Below are 18943 nucleotides of genomic sequence, written 5' to 3'. Positions count from 1 at the left end.
GACATTTGGCAATTTGGACATTTTTGTATGTCACAAGTAGGAGAGGCAGTGCTCCTGATATCTGTTGAGTAAAGGCCAACGATGCTGCTAAACATCTTAGAATGCACAGGACAGCCCTCCCACAGCAAGGAATTATCCAGCCCCCTAATGTCAATAGTGAGAGCCTTGTGAACCTGAGTCATTCTGATGGCTCTCAAGACATTCCTGAGGATCACAGGCAGATGTTAAGTCCTTGATGAGGAGAGGCATAGAGGAAAGAGCAGGATGAGAAAAAATAGTGCAGGGAAACAGAGGCATCTGTGGCTAGGGCAGAAGGGAATAACAGAGAACCAGGGATAATGGAACCAGGAGCAGGTAAGGTTTTTTGTAGACACCCTGTTTCCCCCGTGTAGTGCTTGCTCTGTGGAGGACTGACGTAGTTGGCACACAGAGGTATGCTTTTCAGAATATTATGAGCTACCAATTTGAGCTTTTAAAGACTACAGTAGGATTCAATGGTAGCTGCAAAAAAAAGGAATCCATCCAGGTGATTCTTCTTTAAGAATTTATTTACTTAAAACTAACGCTAGAATGGCTGGGGTATTTCAAAATAGATAGACCATTTTCAAAAAGTTCTTCCATCTTTTAGAGACGTCTTTCATAAGAAAAAAACTCCTGATCAGATCTGCGTCTGTATCAATTTGTTCATCCTCTGATCTCTTTCCCTACTTTACATAACGACCTGATCTTCTGGGAGATGGATCTATATACTCCATCAGAGCGCTGTCCTCGGCAAACAGCATTTGCTCATAAATACTTGATCTATTTCTTTTCTCTTCATATTGACTATCCTTATTCATCTCTCTTCTTTCTCTGTAGCCTCTTCCTCCTTAATTTGTTTCCTGGATTTTCAAAGTCTTTCAATGAAAGGGTTGAAACAAGTTTAAGGGAGTCGTCCCAAGAATTAATATGTCTTGTCTCAGAGAAGGACAGAGGTTAGCTAGGAACTTAGTAGAGTGTTGTTCCTTTGGGCTAGATCAAAGCTGTCAGAAATGGATCAAATGGATCAGAAAAGGAATTAAAATAAGACTTGCCTGGGGCCAGGTCTGTTGCAAGTGAAGGCATTACTGCTAATAACACAGACGCACAGACACACACACAGAGTGGTTGTTGTTGATAGAAGACATTCTCACACACAAGAGTTCCTAAGAATGCATACTGTCTCTCATTTTCATCTTTTACTACACTATCATTATTTCTTCATTTTTTCAGAGCTGCTTTTGGAAATGGGCATCCCATTTCTATATTCAGCTGCTGCGGGAGTTAGGGGTGGTAAAGTAGGTTTGAGGAAAAAGAGTTTTGAAAGATAAAAATAATAGCAGCAAGTCTATTAAGGAGGCTTATAGTTGGACAGAGATGTGTAAACACATAGTTTCTACCCATCCCTGGTGGATCCGTTCACCAAGGATAAAGAGATGTTTATACAACTTGGTGATGAACAGAAAGAAAACAAAATGAATAGATGGGTTGGGCAGGCAGATGAGAAATGTGGGTGGGTAAACAAGAGATCAATTTAAAAGTAAAGTGGCTACTGACTGGACATTATTGAATGAAGCAGGGATTCCCAATCCAAAGGGACTTCTGTTTTGCCTCCTTGTCTTTTACATCTTCCTTCAGTTTTATGAAAGAAAAAAAGTTTCATTCACAGTGATGGTATAGTTAAATGCTAGGTGAATACTGTTTAATTGAATTACCTACTGGAGGGTATAATGGGGCTGCTGGGCTTTCATTAAATTATGTGTGCATCAGCTATGAGTAATTGAATGTAGATTAAGGGTAAGTTTGGCTTATGTGTGCCAAATAGTGGTTCAGATAATTTCCTTATCAATTACATAGAGTTGATGCCAGTTGCCTTTAAAAAATATATATGAGAAATAACAGCTTTGCTTTTGTGCGTGCAGCTATATTTTTAGCATGAGAAACTGATTTTCCAGTAGCATATGGTAAAAAAAAAAATTCACATATCAGGGATTTTTGAAATAAGTTTGTTAGTAGTATTCATTTAAAGAGCATGCAGTTTTACATGATTATTATATTTAAAATGGAAAGGAGCCTGGTCTGTCCAAGATACATGATTCTGCCTATGTTATAGAACAAGGACAGTCGTAGTCATCTAAATCATGCCATTTATATGAAGAAAAATAACAGCTCACAAAATGAGCAAGTATTCTATCTCTTTGGTGGACTGTAGATTTGATTATGTAACTTGAGAGGACTGAGGGACTGGAAGCCCTAAATTAGCCCCGAAAGCATCAGTGTCCTTGTGAGTGGTGCGGCTCAGTTATTGACGTGAATTCCCCCCTGCAACCCAGGGGCGCTCACACAAGTGCATTTAAGTCTATAGTCAGATCACTTTTGAAAGGTGCGTATTTTTTGGCTCATTTTTGGTTCCATCAGAAATTAAGTCTCCTTACATTTATTTTAATGTGCAGTGTTTGCAAAGCAAACACTTCCAGCCGCTCTTGCTTAGTGGCATGGATGTTGCTGTGTTCACCCCAGCGGTCCACGAAGCTAAGGATGGTCTACCCTTGGGGCCAGTATTCGGTTTCCTGTGAGGGGCTCTTCTTTTTTTCTCATTTCCCCTTTTCAGCTCCAGTCCGATTCATAGTCCTCGCTGCACTGTTCATGACCCTCCTGCCACCCCCGAATCCAGGATCCCTTAAGGCCGGGGTCACCCACTCTCCCTGTGTGCCAGGCCCAGTGTGAGGAGACAGTCAGCTGTCTACCTGACGGGAGGTACATCACCCACAGTGTGCTAGCAATGCCAGTTATTTAAAACACAATTATTTCAATCAATAGTATCTCTCTACTGACATCACCGTCACTCATATTTTGATTCTCTTTTTTTGAGTAGGAGAGAAAGGGGCATAGAGAGACAAGATGTAGGAAGTACATGAACCCTGGTCACCTAATCACCTATGTGGTCATCATTAGTTAAAAACGTCAGTATGTAAGGGAGTTTATGGACCATGGCTTTAAGTCACTGCGAATTCTTTTTCAATAATCTTTTCTTTATTCCTGTTCCAATTTTAATCCATCCACATATGCATTTGTCTTCGATATTAAGGTCCTTGAGGTACTTCTCTTGCCTTTCATTAGCCACTTGTGTTGTGAAGTCTGCCAGGTTTTATAATCTTGGCTTATCTTAATTTTCCGATTGTGTATAATTCTAGACTTCTCTTTGGTTTTTAACTCCCCACTCAAAGTAGACCTTAGGACGACATCTTTCTAGTGTGTACCTTTTGGTAACTTTCTGCACATCTGTAAAAGTTATACATAAAGACATACATGGATACGCATTTGTTTTTTTTCTTTTTAATAAAAATGGATTTGCATCCTCTGTACACTCACTACATATATATTATACCACAACTCATTTTTAATAGTAATATACCATGAAGATTATGTTTTGCTAACAAATGAAGCTCTAACTCAGTTTTTTTAAAACTACCGCTCTACTCTGTGGTATATATTTAACCCTGTCTCTCTGGATAGACATTTACGTTATATGCACTTTTTGCCATTGTTTGTCTAAACAAAATTGCAGTAAGCATAGTTGTGCAGATTTGAAAATAAAGCTGTAACAGAAGTGATAATCACATCACATGCTAAACAACTTGGTCACTTGTATGGAGTTGAGAATTGTAACCATGTAACACAGCAAAGTTATCTTAAACTTATGTAATCAGAATTTATATGAATCTCGTTTCAGTTTCTCTACTCTGAATTGTGGTTCACTATTGTTTTCACTGATTGCCATATTCCCGTGGGATTCTCAAGCAGATGGGACCATGGGAGGGGAAAGTGTGCCAGCAATGTAACTGGAGAATTTGGGAGAGGAAAAATTCTGATTTACCAGGCTGTGAACTCTGATAAGAAGTATGGAAGATTAGTTTGACAGTTAATGAAAACTGAAACTATGAAATATCCTTGAATGCCAGAGGCAAAGGAAGGTTTTATTAACCATTATGATTATTTTAGCTTTTGCTTTCTTCATGTTTTTGCTTGAGCTGAGTCAAATAACAACTTCTGCCTGACTTGACTTACACGAAGTCCACCCATCCTTCAAAACCCCCCACTGGTTCTGATTCCTCAAGAATCTATAAAACTGAGTATATACGATCATAACTTCTGAAGTAAAGGAGGCCTGCATTTGAATTGCGACCCCAGCACTAGGCTGGATACTTGTGAGAGTTTACTTAAATTCCCAAAGCCTCTTCTCTTCATTTATGGCTCACTTTTAGATGCTGGAGAAGAAGTTCAAGAAGAATAGTGGGGATAGATTAAGGAGAGGTAGATGGAGCTAGATTATGTAGTTTTCTAATGACAGAATGGATATGCCATAAGAATATGGCTTCAAATCAACCTACCAAATAGGACGTTAGCCTAATATTCCTAACTGAACTCTGCGGTGGTGGCCGGGTAACCCTAAATCCAAGAGAGATGGTTCTGTGAACCTTGATCGTAATCTCTCCCATACATAGGCTTCGAGGGGATATTTTTTCCAACATAGAATATTAAGTAGATGCAATAACATAAAAAGACTGGTGGTCTAAATTTTATTTAATACAGAACCACCAAGGAATGCGGAAATAGAGTTATGTTTATGGAAAATTCTCAGAAGTAAAAAAGGAGCATACTATAAAAGGAGGTAAAGGAAGGAAAGTTTACCAGTCACCCACTGTTACTCCCTGAGTAGTTGACAGCTTGCTGAGATTATTGTTCCATATCCTTTAATGCCAGACAATGGAGATGAGTCTGGGCGGGAGCTGTAGGTGGACGACTTAACGTAGCAGGAAGGGATGAAGGAGAGCAAGGGTCAGCAACCTGCTGCTCTGCTTGACATCCTGGCCACTGGCCTTTGTGTAAGTGGATTGCATGATTCAGGATTGTGCCTACCGGCACGCCCTAGCTCTCCATCAGTGTCAGGACTACCTGAAAACCGCTGGCCCAGACCAGAGATTGCTAGCCGCACATTTCAGACTTGAAACGAAAGGGCCTTCTTAAGTGTGAGCTGACCCTTCCACGTGCTTTCCCAGCTATTAATATCTTCTGCTGTTTTCCTTACCAGGCTCCCGTTCTGTGGGGAGCCGACTCAGGATCCTTTTCCCCAAATCAATGGCTTTTGACAATAGCTGGGAAATAAAATCATAACTAAAATAGCCATCTCTTGAAAAAAAAATGTTGAAATCTGGTAAATCAGACCTATAACAACTCCAAAAATGGTGAGAAGGTAAGCACCCCGGCGGTTCTCAGTGAGGTAGATACCCTCTGAAGACACGGCCCGTGCTTTGTTCTTCTTTGTGACCCTGACATCACATGCCTTGCACCTCATTAGCTCCAATCAATACTAGTTGAAAAGACTAAATACAATTGTGTCAAAGGAATAAGAGTAATATGTAGCAATGTGACACCTGACGATCCAAGTCAGCAAAAGAAAAGATAGCAATTTTGGTGAAACTAAGCAAATATCAAGCACAGTTACTATTGAATGGGGAATATTATTGAATGGGAAGAGGACAGTAAAGTGCGGTGTCCTGAAAAATATTGCTTTTGGTGACAGAAGACACTCAGCCTTGAAGACAATACCCTGTATTTAAGGCAACTATCTAGAATCTGATAGCGTGAAAAGAGGTGTTGGGTGCAAGCACCAAACCAACAATGGCTTGAGTTCCATCTTGGTTTGCTGTATTTCTTTTTTGTGTCCGTGCATACAAATCTGTCCCATTTGTTTCCTGTGAAATCCAGATTCTGAGCACAAAGACGTTTATGGATAAAATAGTTTTGTGTTGGTGTAGCACCATCTGAATGATCCAGTCCGAAATGTGGCCTATGTTCTGTGAGCCCCAAAGGTGGTTAAAGGTCATAATTGTTTTAGGTTAAAAAAAAAAAAAAAGTCCCAGATGCCCCAACATTATTTGTGTAGCATAACAATATCAGCATATCTACGTGTGCCAACACATGGGTTAAGCATTCCATGTGTCCTTTCACTTATTTCTCAAAAGAACCCTTTATAAGAGATAGCATGGTAGCCATTTTACAAATGAGGTAGCCAAGGTACAGAGTAGATAAGAAATTTGCCTAAAATCTCAGTTAGTAGGTGGTGAAGCCCCAAGATTGTCCTGTTCACAAGCTGGTCTTCTCGGCCACCAGAATTCTGCTGTCTCTGGGTTTGATACTTGAGGCTGGATCATGTACCATCGATTGCACTGTTATTCCTTCTCATCCATAGAACTGCCTTTCCTAAACACCTCTAGGACAGAGACTCTCTTGTCATCTCATTTCTTAGTCTGATGATGTCATCCTACAAAAATATGAGTTTTCCAGAAAACCTACCCCTACGCCATTTGACTTAACTTTTAGATGTTAAGAATTTATAGTGTGATTATCTACTGCTATCTTTTGGGTTTCATCACTGAAGGGTTACCAGTGAAAAGCTCCTGGTACTATATGGACCAGATTCAGCATAAGGGATTTTCTTAGCTGAAGTATGTCTTCTTCCTGAGTTCCACTTACAAAATTTTCAAACAGAGCAAACTTTGATGGGGCAGCAATGACATGATAATTCACAAGATCAGATTAAAAAAACATGGACCTATTGGGGAACACAGCTCCTATTAAATCTAAATGTAATATAATCACAAATCAAGCACTCTTGTAATGATTGAAACCACAGATCTGAAAAACTATACCTCAAGTGCCACCTCTAGTGTGCTGCCTATTTATCTTTTGCACAGCCTGTGAACTAAGAATGGTTTTCAGATACTCTAATGTTTGGGAAAAAACCCAAAGAATATTTTATAATTCACATAAATTATATGAAATTAAATTTCAGTGTCCATAAATAAACTTGTATTGGAACACACACACAAAATCAGTTTTCCAAAGCAGACTTTCTCATTAAAAGTGTTTTTGGCTCTGTTTTCAGCTCAAGTGAAATACAACAGCCTCAACCACCACCAGATTTCCCATCCTTCGCCTGCTCTTTACCTCCTGTTCTCCCCTGGATCTTTTAGATGTCGTCCTAGCACCCAGCTGTGCTGATTAGCTGGATTTCTTTGTGTCTTATTTTATAGATTGTTGCTATATTTTGTGGGTATGTTTTTACATTTCGTCCATCTGCTGCAGTGAAACATCATTTTAACACTGATTATAGGTAATCTCCAACTTGTAGGGTCCTAATGCAAGTGAGATCCTTTCATCTGCATATATATGTGTGGGCTAGATTAGATCCAAGGGGAAAATTTTGTTGAGACTTGACTGCTTTTATATATCTTTTTGACATGTAAAATTTTGAAATAAGTAGTTTAATTGCATTGCATTATAAATCCTTCCTGGATTGGGGTAGGTGATAATTGCATTTTTATTTTGGAATTCAAATACCTTTTTAAAAAAAATTATTTATTTATTTATTAGAGAGAGAGAGCACAAGTAGGGAGAGGGGCAGAGGGAGAGGATAAAACAGACTCCCTGCTAAACAGAGAGCCTGACGCAGGGCTCGATCCCAGGACCCCAAGATCATGACCTGAGCCAAAGACAGACACCTAACTGACTGAGCCACCCAGGCACTCCTCAAATGCCTTTTAACATAGGACTTCATTATATTAATAATTTTCTTTTTAAGAGCTGACAATTTTTTTATGAACAAGGCTGAAGGAGTTCTGTAGAAGGAGGGAGAGGATGCAAACCTAGTTCAGGGGAGCTACATCAGACAAGTTAGGGCTCTCCCTGTGCACTGTAACCATCTCCTAAGACGCCGGGTTAATCTGCACGTGACCAAGAGAGGGTCCAATTATTTTTCAGTGACATTTTTCTCATGAGTTTCTTGGGATTCCAGATCACTTTGATAACCTATAGAAAGCAGTGAAACATGCACCTCCACTAGACACACTGAATTTAGCATAAAATTTCAGGGAGTTAAGGCTTGTTGAACTTAGTCGAGGGTCCACTTGGACCTATTTGAAGTGTTTCAAAGATCTCTATTCTTTGGCAGCCAGTGTGTTTTCACAGAGCAAACTGGTAACATTCTCTTTAAATAAAACTTCTTTAAGGAAATTAAGTTGTAGCAAATGCCTGTGAATTAAGGTGTAGAGAAAATAAACAGAAAATATACAAAATAAATAGTTAGGGCCATCCATAAAACTCTCCTGACACACAAACACTCATACATAAAAATGTATACAATTATACCAATATTATTTTGCCATCCTGTGGTAAGCTAGTGACATGATTGAGGCAGTATATCAATCTGCATTTTATTTATTTTTTTCAATCTGCATTTTATTAAATGAGACTAAACAATATCTGATATTCTCTAATTTGAATACTCCAACAATAACATTATTAAGCTTTAGGTTTTTAAAATGATAAATTAAGCACTTCTGCGTTCTTTCAGAGTAGATGTTTACCTAGGGAAATTTCATTTTTGTGTGTGGGGCTCTCTGTAGCACATTTGACATCAGATTTCAGAAACTGTCCTTGGTGTCTAAGCCGTCTTTATTTCTAGAAAAGACAGCCATGGTCCTGTTTAGTATTTTTATTTAGGAGCTTTCATAGTTGGCACTAAATATTTCAAATCCCATTTGAATCTCCTGACTTACATTTGACACTAAACGGACATGTTGGTGACTTTACATGTTTTATAAAAATACAGTAAGAACCTTAAGTTTCTTTAAAACAGTATATCATGTGTCAAAATGTACTTCTTGAAATGTGACATGTGATTTTCATACAAATAGGTACTGAGCACATATCACGATTTCATTTAGTGCAACCAGCAGGATGGCAAAGCCAGTTCAGAAAAGAGAGAAATATCTTGTGTTCACAGCTACATAAATATCCATAGGGATATGTATTTATCTGCCTATCCATAGCTATATTAATTCTACACATATAAATATAAACTTTTGGTGCCAGACCCGAGACCAGTTTTTTTCTCTCTCAATTATTGACTTTGCAGAATCCATTCATATTAAAAATTCCATGTAGTCAAGGTTTCTTATAATAAAACGGATCCCTTTTGTTAGGTCCATGCTTTTAAACCTCTAGTGTACATCACCTTCACCTGAAAGATTACAGGGTTCCACTCCCAGGGTTTCTATAAACTTGTGGTTGTGCCGGGGAGTTTGTATTTCTCACAAGTTCCTAGCCGATGCTGCTGTTCCATGGTTCACATTTTGAGACCCGCTGATCTAAGCATAGGCTTTGCCTGAGGAGCAAGTGAGGCCTCAGGGAGTGTTGATCAAAACCCCAAAGAAGTCAGTGCAACCTCTGATTATTTCTCTTACTGTTTGTCCTATGTTATTCCTAGCTCCTTCTCCTGTCCCCCTCCGGTACACACGGATCAGCCACACCCGGCTGCACTCTAGGGATGCTACCTATATTAAAACATCTCAAATCCCTAATGTGGGTCAAACTCCCACTGCCCTCCCCACAGAGACCTAGCCTCCCTCCTCATTTGTCCTGTTTCTGTCAACGATTTCAATTTCATTATAAGCCAAGGCTAGAATGCTCCAAGTCATGTGTTGTAAACTAGAATGCGCTTTTTATTTTTAAATTATCATTGACAGAGTTTCTCTTAGGGGAGATTTTCAGTTTTTGAAAGTTGGGAATTATAAAGAGATAATCCCTTCTGCTTTCAATCTGCCAGTTCCCTAGTCTGTTCTTCTGTGATGTGGCCTTAATTCCTTGTAAGAAGTAAAAGTTTCAGGAGACTTCTGGAAATCTTGGGAACTGATAGTAGTATTAAATCAGGAAGGTTGCCAGTCCTGGTGATCTCTTGGAAGGGCAGCTTTTGAAGAATGATGCATCAGAAGCCAGCCTTCTAGAGCTCGGGCCAAAATGGCTAAGGGGAAGTTGGAGGCAGGAGATACTAGAGGCATATTTCAGGGATTTGGCAGGGCAAGGGAGGAAAAATTAATTTTCAGACGATGTAACAAGATCAATTGAGGGGAATTTGTTTTGGAGAGGGGGAGCCATTGAAAGCAGAAAAATTAATGAATTTCCAGGTAGAGGAGAGGATTTCAGTAAGAATACAGAAGTAAAGTTTGAAAGGGAAGAAGAGAGTAATCTGGAGACTAGATGAAGTGGTTAGCTTTGAATAGGAAAAAATCCTTTTTATCTAAGGCTAAAGGAGAGGAGATGGAGGCTAGCAGATGGCCTTGAGTTCACACATGAGAGGGGGGGAGGATCGGGCATCTTAGAAGCTAGAGAGCTAGAGAATGCTAAGGCGGATGAGTACATCGTTGGCTAAGTCCGTGTTGGACAGGTGATTTTGTCACCAGCCAGCCTGGCAGGACGTTCTCCCTCCTTGTGCACGGCTCTGCAGTCAGGTTCAGTGGATAAGTTGAGGTAATGATGGCCTCAATATGTGATGCTGATTTTCTTTGCTTTCATGCAGACAAATTGCCTTGTATAACAGATGCTATTCTAGTTATGGGGATTTGACACTGCAGCTGGATGGCCTCTTGTGTTTCTTCAATGCTGCGAGTCCATTCTGGCCAGTAGATGAGGCTCAACTCCTTCCCATTTTGTGCTAGTGCCTTCCTGATACCTATGTGGGGAACCAAAGTGTAAATGACAGCCAGCTGCCCCTACTTCCTTAGCTTCACAAAAGCAAAGAAATTCCCTAAACGAGGTAAATGTCCCCAGTTATGTCATTTATGAATGCTTAATAGAGTAGTTGAGAACTTCACGGAAATTGTATGTGGGAGTTGTTTTAGAAGGTTCCGTGTGAAGTAATTTATTTCAAAGCACAGCCTCTCTTTCTAGTAAGAATATGATTTGGCCTCTCACCAGTGCTCGGTTTAGGAAAGGATGCTCACTCTTAGAAGTAGTCGATATGGTACAGTGAGGTTAAATCCCTCAGGTCATTCAAATGGAGTCAGGAGGATGTATGTGTCTCTTTCCAGGACCACGAAACCTCCTTCCCCAGGGCGCTCTCAGCTCAGAGACTCTCCCCACGGTGGTGCTTTCTAGATGGTGAGTGTTTCTCTATTTCATGGAACAGTGGGGATTGAGGAGCAGCAGGACAACAATGCCCTGATCGATGGGGTGGAGTGGACCCTGATTTTCCAAGGGATTATTCAGAAACCCTTTATGTGGCTCTGTGTGACTGGTATTTGCATCTCAAAATATGCGGACTCACTGATGTTGCAACATACTTTCCTGAAGTCATGTTTTTCAGAGAAAGTTGGTTAACTTGGGCTGAACTCAGCATCAAATTGCTCAAACTGACATTTCCCTTTCCGTTGCCCGCCCCCCCCCAACACACACACTTTTCCTGAAACAATGTTGAGGGCTTATCTTAAATTCAGGCCAGTAGATGGATACAGTACACAACGGACAGGTGCTAATTCTCTGTTGTTTGCTTATTGTAACTTTTGTATATTTCCATTAGCCATCATTTCAGTATGAGTATACATTTTTGCAAAAATGTAGAAATTTTCAGTTGCATTCAGATCTGCTCAGCTGAGCATGGCCTATTGAATGTATTTCAGTTATTTTCTGATTGGTTAATGGGTTCATTTTCCATTGCAAGCATCCCTCACTCCCTAGATGCTGCCTAATCCTGTTTTTCTATCAGTTAGTTAACCATATTACAGTACATTCCTGCTTATCTACTGCCCAGTGTATCAACTACCCGGTATCTCTCTTGTCTATGTGGACATGTGGTTTTCACTGTAGACATTTCTTTGGTTGATCTGGGGATGCAGATATAAATGTGGACAAGAGTGCAACAGGACGTGTGAGTATGTGAACAGTACTATGAAGATGAACACCTGTATTTATGTCAGATCTAACCCAAGTGAATCATGACCTAGGTTTTCACTAGTAGCTTATCACCTACTCTGAAGATAATTGACACTACTTTCCTCCGGCTCCTTTATTCCCTTGTGATGGAAAGCACAATCATGTGTTTTTTTACTGAATTCACAGGGAAACAACTTATATTTGAGAAAATCTTAGAAGTTTGTATGAATTGTTCTATATACAGTCTGTTCTATATACATTCTTAGATAAAATTACAAGTGTGATGTTAGTTATATTCTATAGATAGATAAACCTTTAAAAGTGATCACACTTAAGGTTAAAAAGAACGAAAGGAGATTAAGACCTCAGATTTTATTCCTTTGTTGCTTTTAGTGGGGAGGGACCATGATTGTCTTGTTTCTCAGCTCATTTCCTTTTGGAAAGAAGCTACTCATTAAATAGTTATGATTTTTGAATGATTATTTGCATTTTGAGTTATTCCCTCTAGGACTATGTACTTTGTAGAAAATCTTTTTATAATATTTGGACTCTGTTAGATAGATTTAAGTGAGGAGGAACATAATTCTTTTGAGTATTAAGAATAATCAGAATAGTGTCTACAAACCCAAAGTTCTCAATTTTTTCCCCCCAAACCACAGATGCAACCCAGTTCCTTTTAGGAATGCTTAAATAATTATTTTTACTGTTTTGGCTTTCTTTAGACATGGCTTAGGAATTCAGTCTTGAAGTGAAATGAATCCTTCAGTTCCAGATGTGGTCCCTGGCTCTGCATCTTCAAGCTTTTTTTTCTAAATGAGAATCACTTCCTTGGGAAGTCTGGCTACCTACAGGTTCCCCGCCCCCCCCCCCCCCCCCCCGCCCAACAACAACAACTTTCTTTACTTAATAAATACATACTGAGTTCCAGCTCTGTTTAAGGTCCTGTGCTAATGTCTGCAGGCATAAAAGAGCAGATGAAACACAGACCTTTAAAGAGGCAGATATCTCTGTTTCCTAGTTATTTATGAAGATGGTGTCTACAAGAAGTATAAAAAAATGTGAATATGCCTAAAAGTAGGAGCAATGAATTCTGTCCAGAGTAGGGAAGACGGGATGGAAGAATGTTTCTCAGAGGAGGCAGCATTTAAGTTGGTCCTTAAGATACAAGTAAGATTTAGTTAGGGACATGTAATGGGGAAGGGTTTTCTAAGCTGGGGCATAGCCGTAGCAGACATGGGAGTTCTGAGTTTTTCTAAATTTAGGAACTGGCCAGCAGGCTGGCACGCCTGGAATGCAAAGATTTTGAGTGGTATAATAGGAGAGAAGGTTGTAAATTTGGTGCTAGATCACAGGACTCTGAATGCCATATATACATTTTTCTTTCCTAGCAACTTCTGCTGATCGCTTTTACCGAATAGACAGATCTCAGGTAAGCTTTCTTGAGCCTATTTGTAAAAGAGAAAAATTCCCAAATCAATAGACTTTATTGGTAGCTAATCTTATACATTTCTCAAATGTAAACCCTAAAACATTTGCACATTCCGGAATGGTACTCATAGCCTAAGTTATGAGTTTTTTTATTTGTCTTCACACATTTTGTGATTTGTGGACTCAAGATTTGACCTTGCAAATGAGTACAGAAAATAACTAGGCTTATAGATGTTATCACCAGCCTGCACTCTAAATTTTCTCGCACACTGCTACTTTTACTACTTCCTAGGTCCATTTTATGGCTTTTTCAGTTTATTTTGGTTAGCAAGTTTGACACCTCAGGTGTATATTTATGCTACTCAGTTCCAACTCATCACTTCCCAGAATTTTCTAATGAGAAAAAAAAATGCTTCTGTTCAATGATAATAAATGTTCCTACTGTCCAAATTCTCCTGCAATAAAGAAGAAGAAGAAGAAGGAGAAGAAATAATAATACAGCATGGAATCCAGTGATAAAACCAGTTAATCATGCCGCTTAGCTTTGGCCGGATCCTGGGGGTCCAAGTCCAGCTTACTGCACAATTCATGCTGGAACGAAGCCACAAGTGGGGTGTCGCTTCTTTGAAAGTATTTGGAAAGAAGAGGGAAGCCCATCTCTGGTTACACCTGACAAGATCCTGGTCGAGTAGGAATCCCAAACCAAGAAGGATTCTCCTCTTCCCCTCACCAGCCTCTTGCTACCATGTCGCTTCAGGGATGGTATCCACTGGTCAGGCCTCTGAAAATACACTGTGGTCTTTGGATATGCCATCGACTTTCATTATCCCTCAAGACCAAGGATGCTTTGTTTTGTCACTTATCAGATGATAGATTTGAGCATCCTGTCAATCCTTTGACAGACTTCTTTTTTCTTCCTTAGGAACATTTGCACTTTGTGATGGAGATTTCCCAAGACGAGATTTTTATTCTGGATCCAGATATGGTGTTGTCACAGCAGGCGGGGACACCTCCAGGAATGCCTGACCTGGTGGTGGAGCAAGCCTCAGGGTGAGTGCGCCCTTCTTTGGTGATGTGGTAGTGAGGCTGGCAACAGCGTGACATCCGTGTCTGATGTGGCTTTGCAGTAGACATTTCCAATGACATTGAACTATCTTGAAATACAGCTTTTCTTGCTGGGTTTCATTAGCGTGTAGCATAACTGGTTCCATTCTGTGTCTGTCTTTTAAATGGCTGCATAGAATTACTCTTTCCCACCAAGATTTGTACCATGTCTGAGCCTTCTTTAACCACCACATCCATACTTCTTACCAAACTATAAAGTACGAGTATTTGCATTTGTGCATATATATCTATAATGCTTGTATCATCCAAAGGAAAATGGGCACAGGTGGTTTGACTCTTACTTTTCTTCTCTACCACTTCCTCCTCCCTTTTTTTGCTATATCCAGGCAGCCTGAGACATAGATGATATAATAATAACTATGACGTACCAAGCACTTATTATGAGCCACATACTGTCCTAAATGCCTGTCTTATATCCCTACCACCACTTCATAGTTACCTTGTCATTGGAAGTGCTCTGTGCTTATTTCCTGATCTGTAAAATGGAAATGAAGCCTACAGAGAGAATTGTTTGAAAATTAAATCAGTTGATACGTGTGAAGTATTTAGGATAGTTCTTGATACTTGGTAGATACTCATTCAGTATGGTGTTATTAAAACATCATCATCATCACTGTCCTGTCACAGTGCCCCTGCATGTCTGGTACTATTATTATCCTAAATCCACAGATAACAAAACTGAGGCTCAGAGGGTTCTTTAACTTTGCCGCCATTGCACAGAAAATGAATGGCAAAATTGAGATTTGGTCCCAGGTTTTATGCTAAAGCCCGTGCGTTTAATCACTATGTTGAACCACCAAAATATTATTAATATTTCTAGGTTATTTCAGCAATTCCAAAATACTTATTTAGAAACCTTTTTAGGTGCCAGCTACTAGTAGCAGCCCTTAGGAAACAACAGTGCAAAAATAAAAAAATGAAAATTTCTGCCCTTGTAAAGTCTGATGAATTTTGCTGTCTTACTGGTATATGGAGGCCAAATAGTTAAAATAAGGATTTCCCTGGAAAGCACACACACACACAGGCACTCAAATAGCATTTGCGAATTGTGTACACACACACACACACACACACACACACACACACACACACACACACACGTAGACAAGTTCACCTGAGGTAACCTTATGCCTGTTTACCCCTGTGCACTAATTTATTTGGTCATTGCTGCCATTTCTGAATATTTCTCACTCTGCCAAGGCCGGCTGGTACAGAAGACAAAAGTGGCAGGATGGGGCAGGTATATAGCGGCGTTTAGGAAAGCCAGAGCTAGTGATATCAAATGTGTATCCCCGGGTGTCCCAGAAGGTGGTGGAAAAGCCCATCTTCACAGTCCATGTCTGTAAATCCAGCCTGTCTGCTGTGGGGAAAGCTAGTGAGATGCTGGATCATCCTGCAAGGGCAGTGGGCATTAGAGTCTTGCTGTCCTCTTGCCCAACATGATCTTGGCTGCAGTCTTCAATCTGGTAAAGAGTAAACCCGTTCTACCACACTCACCCTGCTCTTTGCCCTCTCTCTATATCAATAATTGGCCAAAAGAAATGGCTTTATCCTGGGCTAATCCTCTATTAGCCCTAGCTCCAAAAATAAAGTAGCCCAAAGTAGCTTGAAAATCCATTAGCACTTCAATCAGTCCCTTTCTTATTTCTGGTCAGTTGCCCCTTTTGGAAATGAACAAGGACAGGAAAGCAGTGAGAAAGGATGGGCTTTGTTATTTCCTAATTTCCATTTCTACATCAGGTCCCATTACTTCTTATTTACATCACATTTAAAATTACTTAATCTTTTTTTAAGATTTCATTTTTTTATTTGAGAGAGCACGCATGTACAGAGGGAGAGGGAGGGGGAGAAGCAGACTCCCCGCTGAGCAGGGAGCCCAACATGGGGCTGATCTCAGGGCTCTGAGATCATGACCTGAGCCGAAGGCAGAAGCTTAACTGACTGAGCCATTCAGGCGCCCCTAAAAGTACTTAATCTGGAAAGGCAGTTTTCACATCTGTAGAGGGCAGAAGCACACAAATAGTTCATGACACTTGAGAAAATTAAATAACGAATGTGAAGAGGTAACTAGTAAATACCCAGTTTAGTATTAGTTTGCCATCTCACATCTAGACAAGAATCATCTTGAGACAGAGCAGAGTAAGTGCCGTGCTGGCTTTGAATGCCTAAATGCCTGGTGCCCTGCTTTCTCCCAGAATGTCCGACTGGTGGAATCCCGCCCTACGGAAGCGCATGCTGAGCGACAGCGGGCTGGGAACGATAACCCCACATTATGAGGACTCGGATTTGAGAGATCTCAGCCACTCCCGTGTGCTACAGTAAGAGCGCTCTCTCTGTCCTTTGTGACCCTGTGATCGCCGGGGGAGGAGTGCCGGGTTACCTCACCAGGGGCGAGGGGTCCCTTTTCAGTGGTGCTCCCAGCTGTCTCTTGTGCCGCTCTGTGCTCCCCCATCTTCCTCACTTGGCTCACTTTTCCCAGCCCCAAGCTCCCAATGGAGCTTCACTTTCCGTTTCTTCTGCTCCCGAGCCGCACTGAGACTGCACGTGTGTATCTATACATACTTTGAACCTCACCATTGTTTGCTTTACTGGAATCCAGTATTTACTAGATGTCCCTGTGTTTGCTGCATTGTGAAGTCATGCATGAGAGAGATCATGAAGAGTCTGGAAGTGACATAGAGTTTTTTTCATTTGTGGCAACGTTTCCTCTTGCTGGTACAATTCTGTTTCATGTGTCTCCAGTCCTGTAGTAGTCAGGTGGTTTTGTTGGCTGAAGTGGAGGGGCTCACCTGACTCAGGGTCTCTGGGTAAATGATGAAGCTTTTGCTCGTAGGTCGGAATAGTAAGTGTGTTTGTTTCTGAGGTCTGACCATGGTCAGAAAGGAGGGTGAATGTTGGAGTTTTGCAACAGTGTTGGCACATTTATGTCTGCACACTCTTTTCTTCCTGTGATATCTCCTTGCAGGAGCAGATTCTAGGTGCGGTCAATGGTCATGGATACATTCTTTCACCCCATTTCAGAGGTTATACAAGTTTGTTGCAATTCATGATATTAGGCTAGTTTGCAATCCTATCCAAGGTCCTAACTGAATAGGGCCTTGTTTCTGTGCAGTCTTACAATTTTTACAAAATAAAAAGATTAAGAGTCTCAGAAGCCTAGGGTTAACCGAATAGACATTGTTTCTAAAGGAAGACCACAGCAATTTTGGTATGGCAAAGGGGGGAAAAGCGAGAAATCTGGAGCTAAAGACTTCATTGGTGGGAAGGTTCTACTCAGACATCCCAGGGGCAAAAGGCAATTTCATTTTAATTGCTTCTCTGTACTACCTCTTATTTTGTTGTGTGAAGAGTAGAAAGGAGAAAGTGAATTACTGTGGATTTTCCTTTTTAATCAAACCAAGTTAGATTTTGATCACATTTTGATCGCTTACAACTCAGGGTGTTTTTCCATTTCTTTTTTATATGGAATTGTTGCTTATGAACCACAATGAGTCAGCCACCCACTGATGGCTAAATATGTGGCCACCTAGCTGCGGGCAGATTTATTTGAAAAATTAGACTTTAGACACAGACAGAGGAATTTTTTTTTAAGACCTTATTTATTTATTTGACAGAGAGGGACATAGCGAGAGAGGGAACACAAGCAAGGGGAGTGGGAGAGGGAGAAGCAGGCTTCCTGTGGAGTAGGGAGCCCGATGCGGGGCTTGATCCCAGGACCCTGGGATCATGACCTGAGCCGAAGGCAGACACTTAATGACTGAGCCACCCAGGTGCCCCAGACATAGGAATTATGCCTAGACAAACCAGATGAGTATTGTGGTTGTTCTTACAGACAAGCTATTTCCAAAAAGTAGAGTGATCTCACTCTGGTTTCCTGTTCCCTTATTTTTCTATGTGGAGTATATTAAAGTATATATCATGATATGTGAAGTGTAAGGTAGTAAATATTCTTCCCAAATCACAAATATACATACTATTTCATGTAATAGCCATGTTCTATATAAAAATCAACTCTTATTCTTCATTTGGGTTATATTATCCTTTCAGAGATTTCTCTTAATTTTTTATTGATCTTTACTTGGCAGTTGTCAGTGGTCTTGGTCATTTATACTACCTTAGCTCTTAGTGCACTAGAGCAATTAACTTTAAAATTTTTTCCTGCCAAATCACTCGAAAACAAAGTAACACTCAAACACTCACCCCTAGCCTCTGAGTCTGTCTAGCTGAATCTCTGCACATTGTGAAATAGAGACAAGTCACCACCCCCCCCCAGTTCTGCCTGAATCCCTGACTCATAGAATATAGGAGCATAATAAAAGAGTTGTTTTAAATCACTAAAAATAAGTAAGTACTGTACCCTACCTCAATTTGCACATTAATTCTTTATTTTTTTTTATTATTATTACTGTGTCCATTAATTCCTTAGAAAGAACATCTCTTTATTTCCTTCAGAGATCATCTCTGATGCAAAGAGGTATAATTGCAGGCATGGAATAATTCAATTATATAATACATAGATATTATATACCATGTTAGTAATAGCTAGATAGAATGTCTCCTACTTGCTTTGTATCATAGCTAAATTATCTTTAATTCTTTT

At 40.2% G+C, this 18943-nt stretch overlaps 1 protein-coding gene across 11 annotated transcripts in view; it reads left to right on the top strand.

Moving 5' to 3' along the window:
* The window catches only part of DGKI (diacylglycerol kinase iota), a 453062-nt gene that overhangs the window by 354347 nt on the left and 79772 nt on the right, over positions 1-18943 (top strand). For 8 of the 11 annotated variants that reach the window (XM_073899243.1, XM_025854834.2, XM_073899242.1 and 5 more), the window contains 4 exons: positions 10950-11019; positions 13179-13219; positions 14141-14268; positions 16539-16661. In XM_073899243.1, coding sequence (XP_073755344.1) covers positions 10950-11019; positions 13179-13219; positions 14141-14268; positions 16539-16661 — 362 coding nt within the window. The remainder of the gene's footprint in view (positions 1-10949; positions 11020-13178; positions 13220-14140; positions 14269-16538; positions 16662-18943) is intronic. The other 3 variants (XM_073899251.1, XM_073899244.1, XM_073899246.1) reach the window with 2 other exon arrangements.

The sequence above is a fragment of the Callorhinus ursinus genome, unplaced genomic scaffold (genome assembly GCF_003265705.2).
Source record: "Callorhinus ursinus isolate GAN/ISIS: 27379988/994484 unplaced genomic scaffold, GSC_fseal_2.0 scaffold12, whole genome shotgun sequence".
NCBI classification, from domain to species: Eukaryota; Metazoa; Chordata; class Mammalia; order Carnivora; family Otariidae; genus Callorhinus; species Callorhinus ursinus.
This window is presented reverse-complemented; position numbering and strand designations above follow the sequence as displayed.